At 36.2% G+C, this 19122-nt stretch overlaps 1 protein-coding gene across 3 annotated transcripts; it reads right to left on the bottom strand.

Annotated features, from left to right (window-relative positions):
- Positions 1-113: 113 nt before the first annotated feature.
- On the bottom strand, positions 114-17553 carry LOC103426348 (exocyst complex component SEC8-like). Of its 3 annotated transcripts, none has more exons than XM_029105803.2 (28): positions 17197-17550; positions 17051-17107; positions 16521-16619; positions 14002-14214; positions 13529-13702; positions 12719-12823; positions 12069-12178; positions 11467-11640; positions 10354-10510; positions 10157-10263; positions 9748-10055; positions 9474-9631; positions 9221-9336; positions 8762-8832; positions 6946-7076; positions 6797-6846; positions 5132-5232; positions 4420-4532; positions 4163-4270; positions 3483-3680; positions 3176-3261; positions 2423-2609; positions 2241-2318; positions 1921-2022; positions 1088-1162; positions 804-899; positions 671-720; positions 114-582 (listed from the first exon to the last, which is right to left on the bottom strand). In XM_029105803.2, exons 3-28 carry the CDS (start codon positions 16560-16562, stop codon positions 495-497), a joined length of 3198 nt encoding a protein of 1065 aa, XP_028961636.2. In that variant the 5' UTR covers positions 16563-16619; positions 17051-17107; positions 17197-17550; the 3' UTR covers positions 114-494. The 3 variants fall into 3 exon arrangements, with proteins under 3 accessions (XP_028961636.2, XP_028961637.2, XP_017185323.3); XM_029105804.2 differs by having other exon boundaries at positions 17051-17115; positions 17197-17496; XM_017329834.3 differs by lacking the exon at positions 17051-17107 and having other exon boundaries at positions 17197-17553.
- Positions 17554-19122: the final 1569 nt, after the last annotated feature.

Genomic DNA, 19122 nt, shown 5'->3' with positions numbered 1-19122 from the left:
TCATTCTCCGAGTTGAAACAACTGAAATCATTCACCGAACATAACCCGGCATAAACTAAACGATGAAACGGGCAGAGCCGTAGCCCCATCCTCGCCCTCGGATAAACCGACGCTTTTGAGAATCAATACAAACGATTTACTACTATTAACCACCACGAAAATTTACATCGGCTTTCATTTCTTCCCAACCAACACTAAGCATTAAGTTGTTACACACTGCAAACGCAAATACAAAAAAATTGATACTACACATGAACAAATTATGAGAACAAAACGAAAAATGGAACCCTCGTCGTCATTATACCGTTCGGCAACAAAAATTTGACACAACATGGTGTGCCATGTTGGCCGGCAACTTCCACAAAATTCGCTCTTGTATTGCTTTCGCTGCATCCGCCATTTTGAGAATGACCAACACTTTATGTAGATGCTACCACCTTTTCCACAGCACATAACTCTTAGTCTTTGAAAAGATAGAATGAATCTGAAAAAGGCTAACGGGGTAAAATCTGTGATACACGATCTAGAGCATCGGCAGGAATCTCCCTTCCTGGAACCTGGACCTTTAGAAGATTTGCATACCTGTGAGAGAAATGTAACGTGTTATCCAGCAGCTATACAAGTTATTACGACCATGATATGTATAGGTAAGAGAGATCTGTCGACTAACTCTGTAGTCGTAAACAAGTGCTCGTGCTCTGTGATGAAAGCTAGCAAGGCCTGCAAACCAACAGGTGAAAAATATTGATCACCATGGGAAAACCAAAATATAGAGCAAAACAAATGCAATACCAATGACTTGCCTCGAATGGCATGTTTAGGAGTTCATAGTAAGTTCGGACATGATCTAGTCGTTGTTGTACACCTTCGCTGTTAATTGATGGGATAGCAGCCAGGGCCTGCAGTGCCAACAATAATTATTAAATGTGGCAATGTCAGTAACTTCAGGATCGGAACCAGAAAGCCTTGTCACAGCAATATTTGGAGTGTTCAAATAAGGGCTTAACACAGAGCAAGATATATCAAATAGATATAGCAATTAAGAAATGAATTAAGCCATTCAGATATGGATTAGAAAATGACTTACCTGTTCCAGCGCAATTGTGTTCCGACATATCTGCTGAACGCCAAAAAGGTTGATTGATTTCATATCAGCCAAAGCCTGTTAAGATTGCATTATCTCACATCAGCATTGAGCAGTGAACAGATGGAAAAGATTTTTGGTCCGACGGAATAGATAAAATGCACATTATAAAGAAGCCTTCTCTCATGCGGTTCTTTGGATTTCAATCACTAAATGGATAAAATGGGTGATGGTGAATACTATATATGAATTCCTGAGCCCTGATTTCAATGATGGTGCAACAAAAAGCAAAGAAGGTAATGTAAGGCAATGGAATATTTTCTCGGCACAATTCCTCATGCTTGCAATGGCAGATGAATCAAGAAGTTCAGAGAAGATAATAAAATACAGCAAAAATTGTTAAGAAAATGAAGCCTTTTTACATTTCCAATGCATGTATTCTGATGTTTTAGATGGGATGACTTAACAAGCACCAATTTAATAGCTGAATCACTTGAACCAGACGTTTGCATGAGATTCTGAAAAAGGGACTATAAATATATATGCATATATGAATGCAAATATCTGAGGTCGCACTTGGTGCGATGGCAAGTGCCTTCGCCCATGAGCGGTAGGTCTCGGGTTCGAGACTTGGGAGCAGCCTCTCCATAAATGGGGGTAAGGCTAGCCGACATTCACCTCTCCCAGACCCTGCGTAAAGCGGGAGCCTTGTGCACTGGGTACGACCTTTACCTTTTATATGAATGCAAATATCTGAAATTACAAACTGGAACGCTGGTAGATGGATAACTGAACAATCTAACATAAGATTCAGAGACTTCATAAAAAGTACAAACCTTGATGGATGCATTTGCAGCGATGCTACAAATCCCACCAAATATATAGTTTTGCTTCGTTCCTGCAATGAAAGGTGCCATTTCCTCATCCCTGCGTGTTATCTATGGGCAAAGAAACCCAAATATTATGTAAGAAGAGAATGTGGCACTCAGAATTTACTGATTCATAAAAAATTAATATTTTTTCATTAAAATAAATATCCTTTAAGAAAGAAGTGGTGTATTACAATTCATGTTTAGTATCTCTCTCCACATCAAGAGAAAAAAAGTATAATTTATCCAATGTCTCCCATCCGCTTACGCTGGAGATGAATACTGACCTGTGCAGTAAGTGAAATAATAAAGTCATCTGGTTCTTCTGCATCTTGGTCTTCCATGTATTCCCTATTTGTCATTTCCTGTTTAAACCATTTCAGTCTGCCGATGCTATGTTTATTACAGGACAATTCTAACAGGTATCACTCTCAGCCGAGACAGTATTTACAAACTAAACATCACATACCTGCATATGGAAAATCGTCTCCAATTGCATCTCAACACGTAAAACCTTGAGGCAGTCAATTGCCAATTTTCTATACTCATCTGCAAATGATGCCAGATCCCTAGAAGCATCACTAGTTGCTCGTTGATGACGGTTCTTACCACTCTCTTCTACTTGATTTGGAGATCTGAAGGTTGTCTGCCCCAGCCTATATAATGAAAAAAAGTTGTGCTCGTTCATCTATCATGGATAAATGTGTAACAAATGTAGGAAGTCAAACTGAATAAAAGCATAAAAAAGATTCCATGTTTAAGGTTGAAACTGGACATGTACAAGTTAAAAACAAAGATCAGAAAAATAAGGGGGTTGTAGAAACTTCTGAAAATAAATAATAAACTTCACACACAAGGGAGTGAAGGGAAAAACTCCTGAAACTGACTCTTTGCATTCATGAAAGCAACATAATTTTGTGGGCATACATTGCATTTTCTTCGAGGAAAGGAGCATCAGACAGTTTCATTAGCATCCACACGAAATGCATGATTGTTTTCATGATAACTTGTTACATAAGAGAACTTGTTGCCACATTAGTCTCGGATAACACAACTCATTGCCATATGGAGGAAAGCATAGGGATTAAAAATAGGATCTTGCTGCTTTTAAAATAAATTAACAAGTTTCTTGTTGTCTGCTATGTAATCACTTACATACCCCACTGATGTAATAAAAGAAAATTCAAAACAAATTCTAGACTGCAGCCGGATGAGAACTTGCCTTTCAATAGACTCTGCAACATACTCCAATGAATCACTAAGGGAAGCCAGCAATATTAGTTTGTTATCATCACGAATTAGATTATCCTGTGAGAGGCAGAGTTGAAAAAGAAAGTCAATCCATCCATAATCTAAAAATTCAATGAATTAATCAATTACTTCGTCAGCAAGGCCTCACTACTACAAGATCTGAAGAGAAGTTAGTCTAAAATATTTTAGTGATAAAATAGAAACAATAAATGATAACAATAAGAATTTTATCATTTAAGTAGAAAAAACTTTTAACATCAGACTGGCAACTGAAATACCTGCTTAATAGGCCGCAAATTCAATAATAAGTCGCTTAATTGTAATTCAACCTCAAGACTTTCAGAATCTGAAGAATGGGTTTCGAAGTTTGACTGACCAAACGAATTTGGTAAACAGGTACTTGCTGGATCAAGACGCATCAACTGCTCGATATCATGTCTTCCAATGAGCATATAGCTCTGTTTCTCCAGAACCGCCTGAAGAATACCAAAAATTGGATTAAACAAATCAAATATCATGGCACGTGCCACCTACATTTCAGGGTACTGATTAGAATTCAAGAACCTATAAATGAAATAAAATGTGAAAATCACTCTTTCACATTGTTGACATTTATATTTGTTTACAGTTGGCATCTCAAGTCTTACAATATAGCAACTATTGCGGTAATTAAATCTATGTTCTAATGTATGGTTGCCATCAATCCTATAACTGTATGGCCATTGCATATTGTAAAAATAATGTCAATATAGTGCTTGTCCGCTAAACTCTACTTCTCTTTCTGAAAGGAAAGGAGATGACACTTTGCTATAGCAGCTTGAAACAACCAAATCCAGAAGAAAAATAAATATTCAAAACATTAACATAAAGCAAAACAAGTAGACTCAAAATATATCAGATCTACAAATAATACTGCTGCGCTAAGGTAATAGGAGAGTGAGAAGGGAAACATCCTTGCCTCCATGTATGCCGTCCGGCATCGTTCAAAGGTTCGCTCAAGGAAAGTTTGCACATACTTCACAAGGTCAACGGCAAATTTAGGCATAGCTTGTGCCCAACCAAGCACCTAGAGTAAATAATTTCAAACGAGATTATTTGTCCATATATTTAAAATAACTTGAGCACAATGTTAAAAAAGAATCATCCGCAGTGGAGCAGAGAGACACTACTGCAATACTATAAATGAAATTATCTTAAGGAAAAGTTCAAACTTGCCTCTTTTGCTAAAAAATATATTGCCAACAGTCCCTGTAAGACAGGTCGACCCTTCTCAATTGAAGGAGTATAAGATGCAGCAGCATGTGCTCTGGGCCGGAATGCAGCTGGACCTATAAGAATTCAAAGACTTCCCAAAATCAGATCTTTTTAGTGCAAATGATGTGACTGTTCTGTTATGTATGAGAAAACTTTTGTTCAATGCTCCAGATGAGTGAGGCAGTAATAGTGGAATTCCTTATTGTTTACAGAAATGGTGTCCAAGCATGTACCTATGAATATGTTTTAATTTTTAAACGTCCATTTTGTTAGGGTTGCATTGAAAGTTCCCGAGAAAATGAAAGTCTTCCGCTTTTCATGGTCATTTCGTACTGAAAAGTCAATGCCATAGAAACTCTATATAAAATATAATCTGCACGTCTACAGGATTCAAACAGTAATTATACAAAGTGCACGAGCCTCCAACCTTTTACTTGGGTAAGATTACTTAAAGATATATAGCTTACACCTAAGTATCATTAAATATAAGTATCTACATTTTTCTTACACCTAAGTATCATTAAATAATAGTATCTACATTTTTTTCAAAAGCAAATTTTATTAGGTTTTAGGACACATGAGTGACATCATTTAATCGACATAGTTTCATGCCATGCAAGAAAATAAAAAGAATAAACAAGATCACTGTAGAATAATTAGTTATAAAACTTGCTTGATATAGCTTGCTGTACGCCTTTTCTGTAGTCCACAAACATCGTGGGAAGAAAATGGTCCTTCACAAAGTTCTCCACAAAAGCCATCAATCCATCGTTACTGCAGATTCAGAAGTTAATATTACAATTTTTTCCAAAAAAGTAAATGGAAACAAAGAAGAGGAAATGTAACAACCAAATTCATGATAACAATAACAAGAAATATGAAGATAACAAAGAAGATGAACCGAACTCATCTGTGGATCAATAAGCACACAGATAACAGGACCAGTTGTTCACTAACCCAAAGCATAACCAACTTCAAACAGCAAGAGTCCCAATTTTGAAGGATTACTATATTTGAACCTATATGTGTGGGGTTAGTGAGACTACAACTTATGCCTGAGACATTCGAAACTTCAAACCCATATTCCTCCTTGTAGCCCCTACAATAGTTAAGTCCATATCATTGTGACTAAGCAGGAAAAGATTTCACCACCCATTCCCTCGTGTGTTTGACCATATTTGATGGTTATCATACTTCTGCCTATCCATAGTAAAATACCGAAACTCATGCATCAGTATGGACATATGAAGGGTGACTGCAAAAAGTGATACATTTTTTCCTTTTTTTGATAGAGACAACATATATACAAATGACTATTCAGAACTGTAAGCTATCAATATCTAGTTGGCAATGGCACAACTGAATTGGATCCCTTCTGGTGGACAGATGAGCAATGCATACATGACAGTTACTGGACAGATGCTACCTTTACCTTCCTCTTAAATATACTTAGACAGATAAAAGAGGTCGAGTAGGTTCAAAACTTCAAATATATCAAGAAAGACGACTTGGCATTGACTTTAGAGAATATTGCCAACATATCTATATATATTTAAAGCCAGAAGGCAAAAACGTTGAATCATTCATAATTCCAAAATTACCGCTCCCTAATTAAGAGTTTAAAATGAAACAATTTCGTTTTAATAAAATTCTAAACAGAACAAAACTACCAACTACACAGGTCGGTAGTTTTTCTTTTTTTATTTCTTTAATTTTTTTTATATAAAAAAATATTTTAAACAAAAAACAAGAATAAAAATTACAGGTAAAGAATAAGATGTAAAATAGAAAATTGCCACATGAGGGAGCCTATGGCAAGAGGCTTGTATATATATATGGATAAAGGGAGAAGGCAAAAAGGGTGAAGCTTCCATAATACCCAAATTACCCTACTCCCATTAGGAATAAAAAAAACAACATTACGTGACAGTGAATGTTTACGTTCATTATTTTTCAAAATATATTAATAAAAACAATAATATCTAAAATAACTATAATTAAAAAAATGTAAAACAATAAAATTTTAAAAAAAATGTAAAACAATAAAAAGAGCCAATTGCCACACACATAGGCATGTGGCTACGCTTGTGGCAAGAGGCTAGTATTTATATAGCTCATCAACAAGACTAATTACAGAAACAGGATCAGAAGTTCAGATTAAAGTTCAACAGTATTTTCTTCTATCAGCATATTTCCTTCCCATGCCAAGTAATATTTGATTAAGCAATAAAATGGAAATAAAGTGAAAGAAACTAACAAATAGCATGCCCCATTGCTGTTAAACATAAAGTGATATGCACAATTACAAAGAAAAGAGTAATATGATTTTGAGGCTTACCCTAACTGGGAATACTTTTTCGGAAGCATTGATGCAACCTTATCTGTAAACTGAAGAACATATAAAGTCAGAAAAGGTCAAAAGACAAACCACTGTGTACAGATCATAAAGCTCATGTTTAAAGACATGATTAAGAACGATCGTAAAACCTGAATAACAGGCCGGTATACAGATGCTGCAAGATATATGCCTTGCTCAGGCAAGATAGCTGCAGACCCATAACCTTCTTGTGAAACGTTTGGACCTTTCCTACTCCAGCCTTGACGAATGAGATCAACCCCTGGAGAATGGAAGATGCAGACCACCGTAACATGTTACTAACTAATAGAAATGCCAGACACAACACGTTGAAAGCTGAAGAAACTTTGAATCGAGAAGAATTTAGAAATATAACTTATGAAAGCAACAGCCTATTGAGAAAGTTTTTAAACTAGAAAAGTACCCTTAAGAAGTATGTAATTTATTCAGTAGATAGAACAAAACACTCCAACTTGAAGATTGGTTGTGACATCAAATGCCATAAAGCAATGGTTTTGAAAAACCGACGACTTACATACAACGGAGCATTTCAATTATACAAGAAAAGTGATAGTGATCTAAGGTCTCTCTATGAAATTCTTGAGGTGATGAATGTTGTATTTCCCAGCCCATTTGAGTTGTCCTAAGTCTATTAGGAATTATAGTCTTAAGAGGATTAAATTGTTTTCCCAAATGGAGTGGTTTCCCCAATTGGAGTTGGTTTCTCAACTGGAGAAGGATTCATAACTATATTCCAATTAGGATTAGTATTCCTTATTGAAGACAACCTCTATTATGTCTATATAAAGGGGCTATTGCACTAGTTTTGAATGTGGAAAAAAAACAATAAGTTGTATACCACTCAAAAGGAGTTAGAGTGAAAGAATATTGTAACGGCCAAGTGCGTGCAAGAGGAGAGAAAAGAGAGAAGGGTGTATTTCTTGCTCTTGTTCTTTCAGGTTTTTCGTCAAGTTTTATTTCTAGAGGCTTGACAAGATTATTCATTGTACTCATTATTGATACAGTGAAAGTTTGTTGTTGCTGCCCTGTGGACGTAGGCAAATAGCCGAACCACGTAAACTCTTGGTGCGATTTATCTTTGATTATTTGTTTTCGGTTTCCTGAGTTTGCCTTGTTTTTCCCATTCTTAAACGTGATATTCACTACAATGATAAATCAGAATGATTCAGAGTAGGAAAAATTCTCCCTTGTAGTCCATGGTCATGGTAATCTCCAGAAATATGAGAAACATAAACAAAATAAATGATTAAAGCAATAATTCTATTGGGGCTTGGACATACAGGTCTTATGACACAATCAATAATTCAATGCACTAATTTATTGAGTAACCTTGAACACACATCAGACAAGCTCAAGAAGACTATCAGTACCTCTGAAGTAACACATATCAAACAAACTGTATCATGTCTATCGTGAAAAACAAAGGGCTCTATGAGAACCTCAGAAGTAAAAATCTTCTGTCATCAGCATTTTATGCTTCTAATATGCATAACTAACAAGTAGCTCATCAACTAAGTACACAGAAAGAACTCATTTCTAAAGGAATTTATAAAGCTATCAAAGCTACATGAACTTGATTATGGAAATCATGTGAGGGCCCACACCCAAGTATATCAGGGTTTGTATTTCTCCAAAGGTCTTCTATGCATCAGCAGTTCCTATTGACATATCCTTACCAGTTAACAGTGTCATGTCTTATTGACACAGGTACAAGCAACAAGGTGAAGTAAAGGGTCCATGAACCCTTGCAATATTCATAACATTAACATTTACTAAATAAGGCTGCCATAGTTTGATGCTATCCATCAGATATGGCTGACATTCTAACAAGGATAGACACAGTATATTTAATTATTACTGCATGGTGTTATTCAACTATCATTACTCTAGATGGTATTAAGTACTGCAGGAGAAAATCAAGCATACCTTGGTTGGGAATAGAAATTGTAGCATCTGTGAAGCGAAAAGCAAATGTCAGACCCTCTTCTGCACCATCCCTGTAACCCATCATCATGAAAAAAAGGCATAAGTACATAGTAACTCCTTGCAAAAGGAGATATATCCCAAAGAGTAAGAAGAGGGACCTAATGTCACAAGTGACATCATATCTATACAACAATATATGAACCTTTGGCGTTTATGGTGGATTAAAATTTTCCAACCAGTCACAAATGTTTCATTTAACCATGTGTTTCATTCTGCATACCCAAGGATTGGCTTTAAAATGAAGAGCACCCATAGATTAAAGTAGTCGAGAACATATCTACTATCAAGCATTTTCGAACCACTGCCCACTGGTGGTGCTTTCATTAGTTTTTTAACTAGAAAACCACCAGACTATCAAGCAGTATACAGTTAGATGGAATATGAAACCAATTTCCTTGCCTCTTGTCTTTGGAAGGGACCTTGTTTGCAAGTCTAGCTGTCTGTACAGCAGCATCAGCAGATGCAGCTTCAGGAGTTGCCCGCAGAATCTCACAAATAAGTTGTTGGCATTCACTCTTTAACACATGAAAAGAAAAAGGGAAAAATAAAGTAAGTTTTAGAACTGCCATGCATGTCACTGCACAGAATTTCCTTTAAGGGATACACCATGTGGAATTTTTTAACCATTAAAAACTTGAAACAGATAGCTTACCTGTAATACTGTCAAGGAAAAACCAATGCTATAGCCTCCAGTAACTTGAGATGCTTCTAAATCAGTATTCCGATTTACATCTGTTGGCATTGATTTTGGCGTGTTCATGTCAACAGAGGACTTTGATTCCAAAAGCTCCCCAACAACAACATGGTTCTCTGAAGAATTATATTAGGAGAATTTAGTTTCATTGTTAAATACATATACGTATATGCACATAACTAAAAACCTAAAATAGAATAAAGAACACATTAAAAACTGAAAAATATCACACCAAATATCCGAACAACAGCATCCAAAACTGAATCAAGAAGTTCTTTTGCCGCGGCTTGTGCTTTCCCTGCAGGAGCCATCACAGGTGAGACAGGGCTTACTGCCAATAGAGTTCCAGACAGTGATATCCCATTCTGACGTTTCTGTTTTGGCAACTGATAACTTTGTAACTGCCCCTTCATAAAATGTAGGCCAGCTGTAGCAGTTCGGGAAGCTTGCCCAATCCCAGACCTTGAGGAATTAAGAAGCTCGGCATGAGCTTTAATCTTGGATGTGATGATCTCATGAATTGTAGGTCGCAATCTTTGGCTGTTATGGGTAAGAACAAAATATCAAATAAGTTGATAAGTATTCTTGAAATACGGCAGACAACCAACCAAAAGAGGTAAAAGTAAAACCAGATAACAAACCATATTATAGCACCAGCAGCTGCAACTTTTCTAAGCATGCAAAGGCACTCAACCATGGTCTGCAAATACTTGATATGAAGTGGAGCATCACTTTTCTTTATTGCTTCCTACATCCAAATAAAAACCCCAGAACTTTCAGCACAAAAGAAATTCATTCAAAAGACAACATGAGATGTGAATAATCACAGTTGTCATACAAGAAATTCATCCGGAGTGGAATACTGAAGCCATGTTGGCATCTCACGAGGAACAATTTTGACATCACCATTGATCCTCACTGAAGTATGCCCATCTGAGGTAGCTTCATCATGCAGTTCCGAAGTGCCCTCCTCATCAACACCATCAAAAGATGAACTAAAACATTTAGAATTTAGATGTAGAATTACCAAAGGAAAACGACAACATAATAATATTAAGAATTCAATCTTCCAATTATAAATGTAATTCATCCATACAAGATTATGACCTTCAATCGAACAGACGTAAAAAGAATATTGCAAAAAAGCTATGTAAAAAATCATGGAGGCCTATCCACAAGTAGCCACACATTACTATAAAAACACTAGTGGCATTTTTTAACTTCTTTCCAAAGACTACTTTCAATGGGTACTCAACAGCCAATAAAATATAGGCTTTTTAGCCAAAATGGTCCCTGAGATTTGCATAACTCCTCACTTTGGTCCTTGAGATTTGAAATTGATAGAATTGGTCCCTGAGTTTGTCAACAATCAACCATTTTGGTCATTCTCTGAAATATCTCTATTAAATAAGAATAAAATGACAAAAATACCCTCAAATTTTGTCAAATCATTTTGCCCTATTGTTTATTAAATTGAGGGTATTTTTGTCATTTTGATCCTTAACATAATTTTTCATCAAAGTACCAAAATGATTGATGGTGGACAATCTCAAGGACCACTTCTATTGATTTCAAATCTCAGGGACCAAAGTGAGGAGTTATGCAAATCTCAGGACCACTTTGGCTAAAAAGCCTAAAATATATTCTCTCCAGCATATTGAACTCACGGGGAACCTTCCTCTTAATTGAAGATGGATACTATAATATTCAAACCAATATACAAACCTCCAGGAGGGTCTTGAAGAAATTAACCACATAAAATAATGCAGCAGCAGATAAAATGTCCAATAAGAATTTGAGGCATTGTGAACTTACTTTGATTCTAGAAGAGAGTATAAACAAAAAAATCCACAACTTGCAAGTGATATAATTTTCATATGAAAATAATGCGATAATAATGCAGGTTGAAGGAAAAACCCAGCATGCAATAATAATGCGATAATAATCTTACCCTCCATCAACAGAACCTGTCCTATATGATCCATCTCCTTGATTACCGAACTGATTGTCACCTTTTAACAGCCTGGTTCTTCGAGACAGGGATTGTGAATTACTCAGTGAAAATACAGCAGCTGTGGTGGTTGGTACCTCATCATCCATTTCTTGCAAACTTAAAGCAGCTGAGCTGCAGAAAGAATCAGCACAAGGACAATATATATGAGAAATAGCTTTTGAGAGTATAGCACAGGATAAAAAGAAAAATACAAAGCTAGAAAATTGATCAATCATCAATTTCCCCAAAAGAAGAGGACAAGTGCTCCCAGAGAAGTAGAGTTCTATAAAATCATCACAATTTCATATAATTATGGTTTGTCACAGCAGCAGGAACAAAAAAGTGTGCAGCTAACATGAAATAGAAAGCAGTAGATGGAAAACAAATCCTATAATGCCTAAATCCCAGAACATCCCAGCCACCCCATAAGTATGCAAATAAACTGAAAGCAATAAAGTAAAATGTTTCTTCATTTTTTCCCCTAGAAGGTCTTATTTTTAAAATGATGCTAAGTATATGAAGGTACCCAAAAGGAAAAAAACGTCAACACAAGTAAATACCTATATTCACCCTTGTTGTAAAGATGAGCATGTAAATCCTCTAGCACTTTATAAAACAGAACTCCTCGCAACTTTGTCAACTCAGAGCGAACATCTTGAAGGGCACCGACCTGAGCCAATCAATTATAACTACCAAATCATATATTCACTAAAACGGTTTCCTCAAAGTTATATTGCATCCAGAAGAAGAAAATGAAAGTGAATTTCTATTAAAGGCCCTGTTCTGATATTTTCAAGAACTGTTAGTGTCAGATGCACCACCTTTAAGGACGCATCAACCAGATAATAATTCAATATCTAATATCATTAAAATAGTTCCACCACACCTTGTGGTGCAAAGAAGCTAACAATTTAAAAATATAAAAAAGAAAAATGGTGAAACGCTATGATATATTGGATGAAGAAAAATATTGAACCTTGAAGTTGACAACATTATTACTGAACCGGCCGGCAATAATGAAACTTGAGAATAAAATGGGACAAACTGTTTTAGGATCTAGTAGTTAGATAAAACTAAAGTTTCAACCAAGCCACCATAAAAGAGTAGGAAAAACATTTATGTACAAATTTCAATTTAAAAACAAATAAAGTAGTTGACAAATGTACTGTTTGAAGATAATATTTTATTCTTTTAATATAAAACACCCTACCGTTTGAAGCCCCTCTCTTTCAAGCATCAACATTGATTGAACATGAAATTGAACAGCAGCATAATACTGCTTTTCGGCAATCAGCTTCTCTATCCGAGCTGGAACCTGAGCCACATTTTGACCAGATAATAGATGAAATGAAACATTTAGGCACAAAGTTGATTCAGTTGGAATATTTTTATCGCCGGTAGTTCAATGAAAAAGTACGGATACCAGACAATACAGATGTATCAAAGCATAAAACATAAGTGTTAAATCTAAAGCTACATTGCTAAGTAATGAGTTGTAAGCTGTGAGCGTGCGTGTACTAAAAAACATTTAACTTTTATTAGATTAAATGGAGTAAGATTCTATTCTATTAGTATAGAAAGGGTTTGCATGATATCTGAGAGCCCTCACAGCCCAGGCACAATGATGCAGTTATCAGGGGCGCTCTCTACCACTGAGCTAATAGCCCGCCATGTGGGCCCCCAGCTATCTCATGAGCTGTAAAGGTCAGGGTTTAAATAAAACTTATTTCAAAATTCAAATAAAAATAGACATGAACACATGCTCATCAATTTCTTTATGTACATATGCATACTCATGGATTTAAATATGAATGAGCAAACTAATACAATTGCAACTCAAGTACAATGGATTGAGCAGAACGCAGTTGACACACCCTCCAAAAAGCTAACTTCATGGTGAAGAGTTCAAATACTATTGACTGAATGAAATAATCCCAATACTCCTGAGCCTGGTATTGTCTAAAGATATAAAAATTAATAAATTAATAAATTTAAAAAAAAAGAAGAAGATAAGACGAACCTTAGATATGCCCTCAATTTGATCTAAGAGGGAGATTATGTGCCGCAAAGTAACTGACCGGTACCATAACTGATGCAGTTGTTTACTACGGGCACTGAGACGCTTCTTTGCTTCAGCCAAATCAACCTTCAGGACACCAACACTTTGAGTAGATTCGCTGAACAACCGCAAGATCTGGAAAGAATTGAGTAGAGTAAGATAGTAGTATGCAAGAGTCAACTCTTGTTTTTGACAACCGTCCACTTCCCCCAAAATCAGAAACAAAAAAAAACCATTAAAACACTAGCATTTTCAAAGCAAAACATTTTGATAAATAATTTTTTTTTTGTCAGGAAACAGATGAATTATTGAAGCACCCACAAGATTCAGTTTCTTATACGACCACGGATGCTAAAAATATACAAGATTGAAAAAATTAAAGAAAAAAATGGACAAATAGATTAAATATTCTTATCCAGAAAGATATACAAGACCTGAGAATAATTTTGAATTGCTTTATTGAAGCCACTGTGATAATTATGCACAACTTCATCCACAACCTCCTCAACAACATCACTTTGCTCCTTCAAAAACTGGACTTCACCTTCACGATCTTTGGACGTCAAAATACGAACAACATGAGGTAATGAATCAAAACGAGCAGCAGCCCAGCTCTCATCGATCTTTGCAATCTCTTCCCTCAGATACTGAAATTACCATGATGACAGAAGAAAAATTGAGAAAGTAACATCAAGAAGCACTATGCATAACAAAGCATGCATGCTAAAGTTTAAACACTGTATTAAATTATTGTTTTCATATGCTGGTGCATGCTTCTAGATATTACAGTGAATTCTCTGTATGTAAAAGACATGTATTAAAAGCGTGAGGCATGGGCGAGGCATCCGAGGGATAACCCAGCCTAGGCGTGAGGCAAAGCCTCACGGGACCTAAATTTTTTAATAAATACACCGAGCGTACATATATATTATATTAAAAAAAAAGATTATTAATCAATAATCACCCTGAGCACACACATATATTATAAATACATAGGCACACATATATATACATATATTATATTATATATATATAATAGAGGATGAAAAGCACAATGAGCACACATATAATAATGCACGCAGACAGCACACACATCCATTATATAAAAAAATAAAAATCAGAAAAAAAGGCAGAGAGATGATAGTACAAGGAAGAGGTATGAGGCAGTTAAAACCCTACCCAAAATTTGAGTTTGGGAGTAAAAAAAAAAATCCCCTGAGGCGCACCTAGGCGGCTCCGTCGGCGCCTTCCGCCCACTCCCTCAAAACAGAGGCGGCAACCCTCAAGCCTAGCCTCACAGGGCGCCTAGGCGCGCCCTGAGGCAAGCCTTTTAAAACATTATCAAGAGCATGTTAGGATTTGGTTCGTCATTTGTTAATAGTCCAATTTTGTTTAGGATTGTATTAGGAAAGATAAAGGTGCACAGATTCTTGTCCTACCATGATTAGGAAAGAATTAAGTTTTCTTGTACAATTAGATTAGGAATCCTAAATGCAGAAACGGAATGGGAATGCAAGTGTGCCTTCCTAAATAGATTAGGAGACTTAATAAGTAAATAGGTGGGTAAGCCACACCCTATAAACACAAGAGAGATCAGAGAGACAACCAAGAGAAAGAGAGGGATTAGTTCTATGGTTTACAAAAGCACTGTTTACTCTATTATTAATTCAAAGAAGCCGTGATTTCTCAAACCAGAGAAATCACAACAGGACGTAGGCAAAGGTTCTACCGAAGCAGTATAAAACTTGTGTGTTTCTAGTTATTCTCTATTTGCTAAGTTTATGGCTTGTTTGGAAGTGCTTTTAAAATGGCTAAAAGCACTTTTGGTGAAAATGATTTTGGAACCAATCCTTTGTAAAATGACAATTGAATCCTAAAAAAGCACTTTGTTTCTTCATATCCAAGAATCACATAACTGGTGCTTCTTGCAGGAAGCATTTTAAGTGCTTTTGGAACACATAAACATTTTCTCTAAAAGCGCTTTCAATCAATTTAAAAGCAGTTCCAAACAGGCCCTCAGTCTATTGCCAGATGCATTAAAGAACAAAATCCAGAGGGGAGTCGAAATTCTAACAGAGTGCCAGGCATGAACATATAAAAACCTACAGCTCTTTTTCTGATAAGTATAGTTATTACAACGTGGATTCCATAAACTTTTTTCTGAGATTATTTTTCAATTTAGAATCACTAATAAACTGTTCCTTCCAGTTTTACTGAAGAAAACTATAAGGATCTTCACCTTTTATAGTGTGTACGACATTTTTTTATTACCTAATTTTATTTAAGACATGCCAAAGGGGTGAAACTGGGTGTGTGCAGGAAGCATACACAAAAGACAAATTTGTTACAACAAAAAAAAGCAAACAAATAAGATGAAGTGAACCCGGGTGTTTTCCAGAAAAACTGCATCTTCAGAAAACAAGGAGTGTTGGGATCAAGTCAAACTTGCAAAATATAGTAAATAAACCCCATTTTGTAATTGACAAGTAGCATTATGGCGGGTATAAATTTAAGCCTACAGCAAACGGTAAACATCTATGAACTGATGACACAACACGTTTTCGTCAATCAAACTTTTAGCAAGAATCTTTTCCTTATTGAAGTCAAATCAGATATATTATCAGAACTTTGAAATGAGAAACATGCACCAACAGCAAAAAATAAAGCACTAAGTTTCTAGCAGCTAAAGCATGCAACTTTTATTTACAATCGAATAAAGAACATGTCTTGTGAATTCTGAAGACATATCAAGAATAATGAAAATAGAACCAACTCTATACAGTCAAAAGTTAATTTTATGCAGAACCCTTTTACGAATTGCGATTCCTACCATAGACACCTGCACCGCCAAACCCCCTTTGCCTGAGAAATGGATTATGAGCTCCATATCCAGTGCAAACAACCAAATATATAGTTATTAACAGGTGTAGTAAGATAAGTGACTTGAACTTACTGCCTTGTCTGGAGACACGGGCAATCCATCAAAAAGTCCCATAGTGAGCTTTTACCTCGGCGGAGCTGTACAACTCAACTCATTCCAGCTTATCCCCAACTGGAAATAAAGGGATGGTTTTTTTCAATTAATAAGGACGGAATGGGAAACTCAAATAAGCCATCTTCAATAATACTTTGTTGAGCTAAAATATTTAGCTTTTCTTTTTCAACTAAACAACCAATAAAGTAAATTCCAATTCAAATTAATTTCTTTCCTAATCTTTCGACGAAATTCGAGCAACCGAATATGGCATTATAAAAATTCCAGTTCCAAAATCCATATGCAATATCTCCTAGACGTAGAAGTGGAATATCTTCAACTGAGCTCGAGACAACTACTATGCATGTTTGAGTTGAATATTATATTACCCAAAAGCTAAAAACACAACATATGCCGCAACACTTCAAACTTTCCATTCATTTTTTTTATGTTCCCCACAACTTTCTCAGCAACCAAACGGAAAGGTAAAGATTGGAAACAAATATTACCTCTAGATCCAGTACGAAGAACTCCGAAACCAAAGCAATTACGCGCAATAGGAAGACCTAAGCTTCTAACAAACCAATAACAGATTCAATTCGATAATCATTGAAAAAATGAACAGTGAAATTCATTGAAAAAATCAAATGATCACCGATTATTGAGGCGGCAATGTTCGTAATCGAATCTTGAACGGAAAACGGCGTCGTCCTGGAGATGTAGAACTGTGTTCGGACGGAAGTCAATTGAATGGGAGATTAGTGGAGAAGTGAAGAGTGTTTCGGAGCTGGGATTTGGGGTAGGGTAGGGTCTGGAGCTAGATATGGATCAGGTCGTCGAAGCCGGAGGCGTATTGGAGGTCGGAGCTCGTGGCAGCGAATCGGAATGCGACGGTGGTACGTAGAGGCCAACTGGATCGATGGTTTGCCAGAGACGAAGAGGTTGAAGAAGAAAAGTATGAAAGAACGACACGCCTGCAGCTTTCAACCGACTTTCTTTTTTCTTAATTTTTTTGTTAAGGTAAATATGGAATATTTGGATATTGACGGGTCGGATCATACTTAGGATGAATGGTAAATTTTGGTTATGGAGAAAATAATGAAATAGCTATTTTATTTTAGGAATTTTGCCAAAATTAATAAAACATTTACAATTTAATCATAACAGTATGTTTTGATGAGTTAAATAACTAATAATCATATATTTTTAGTTGATGACTATTACTCCAATTGGGTTAAAATTAAGCATTATTGTTACAATTATCTCTTCATATAATCTAAACATGAAACAATTAATCAAAACTACATATTAATAAGAGTTAATCTCAGTTTACTATTATCAAGGTTTTTGGTTTTCAACATTTGGTACATCAAGTTTTTTATCTCTGAGTGGTACCTAAAGTCAAAATTTTAGGACAGTTTCGTAAATTTGTTAAGGTTGCGGTTAAGTTAGCTGTTAACTAGTGACGTGGCTTCCAAGTGGATAATGGCTTAGCGTCACGTGTCAATATGGGTCCATGGCGAAAATTGGGGTTGTTGGCTTTGGGGGAAAAAGATCCTATCCGGATCCTCTTTGTGGGGATCCGAGAGATCAATTAATTAAGTTCGTTCATCATATATCGTGCGGTCAGTTTTGAATGATGTACGATGAACGGACATGATTGATTGATCTACCAGATCCCAACAAGCAGATCCGGAAAGGATCCTTTTCTGACTTTAGGGATTTGGGAAAATGCTTTCTTATATTTGGAGAGATGATTGGGATTTGATTTTTATTTTTTAATTTTTTTTGTTTTTTAATTTTTAAATTGTTAATATCCACGTGACACGATCATTGGTCCCTTAACTTAATGGAGGTATGAAAGTGTAACAGCCCGTCCCTAAAAATTATGATTTTATAATTTTAATAAGTGAGTTTACGAAAATGCCCTTTGAGGCAAAGTGTTGACTTTTGTTGATTGTCGTGTCGTGTCACGTAAGGTTTATTTTCTTGGCGTATTCTCGTAGTACTCATCGCTAAGGATACGTGGGCGCAAACGGAACGCAATTTGGAGTTACAACGAAAGAGATATTAACGTTTAAAGTTGAGGGCAAAATTGTAAATTTCTATTTTCTAGAAAGCTCCAGATTTCTGGAGTTTAATCTAGTCATGCCACGTGTGTAGCTAGGATTGAAGCAAGCAAAGATGGGCAGCGCGGATGGGAAATAAAGAAGGAACAGGGGAGAAACATTGAGGAATGTGGAAAGGAGAGAGAAGGAACAGACTAATCAGAAACATAAGAAAGGAGGGAAATGAGGGAGGAGAAGAAGAAGGGCATCGGCTGGATCCCTTTGAGGAACCGTGACCCGACTCGGGTTTATCTCCCAACTCTGGCCACCATGGACGGCTATCTTGGTGTCAATCGAGGCCAATCGATACCTCTGTCAATTCCACCCCAAAAATTAGAGAATTTGGCTTGATTTTTGCAAAACCACACAGAGGGTACGACAGCACCATGGCTCAAATCCACCATTTTGGAAATGTTCTGTCCCAATTACCACTACCACTAGACTCCCCTTGAGGCCAGGAACAAAGCCCAATC

Source organism: Malus domestica, chromosome 07 (assembly GCF_042453785.1).
Source record: "Malus domestica chromosome 07, GDT2T_hap1".
Classification (NCBI taxonomy): domain Eukaryota; kingdom Viridiplantae; phylum Streptophyta; class Magnoliopsida; order Rosales; family Rosaceae; genus Malus; species Malus domestica.
The sequence above is the reverse complement of the archived record's forward strand: the minus strand, read 5'-3'. Positions and strand labels throughout refer to the sequence as shown.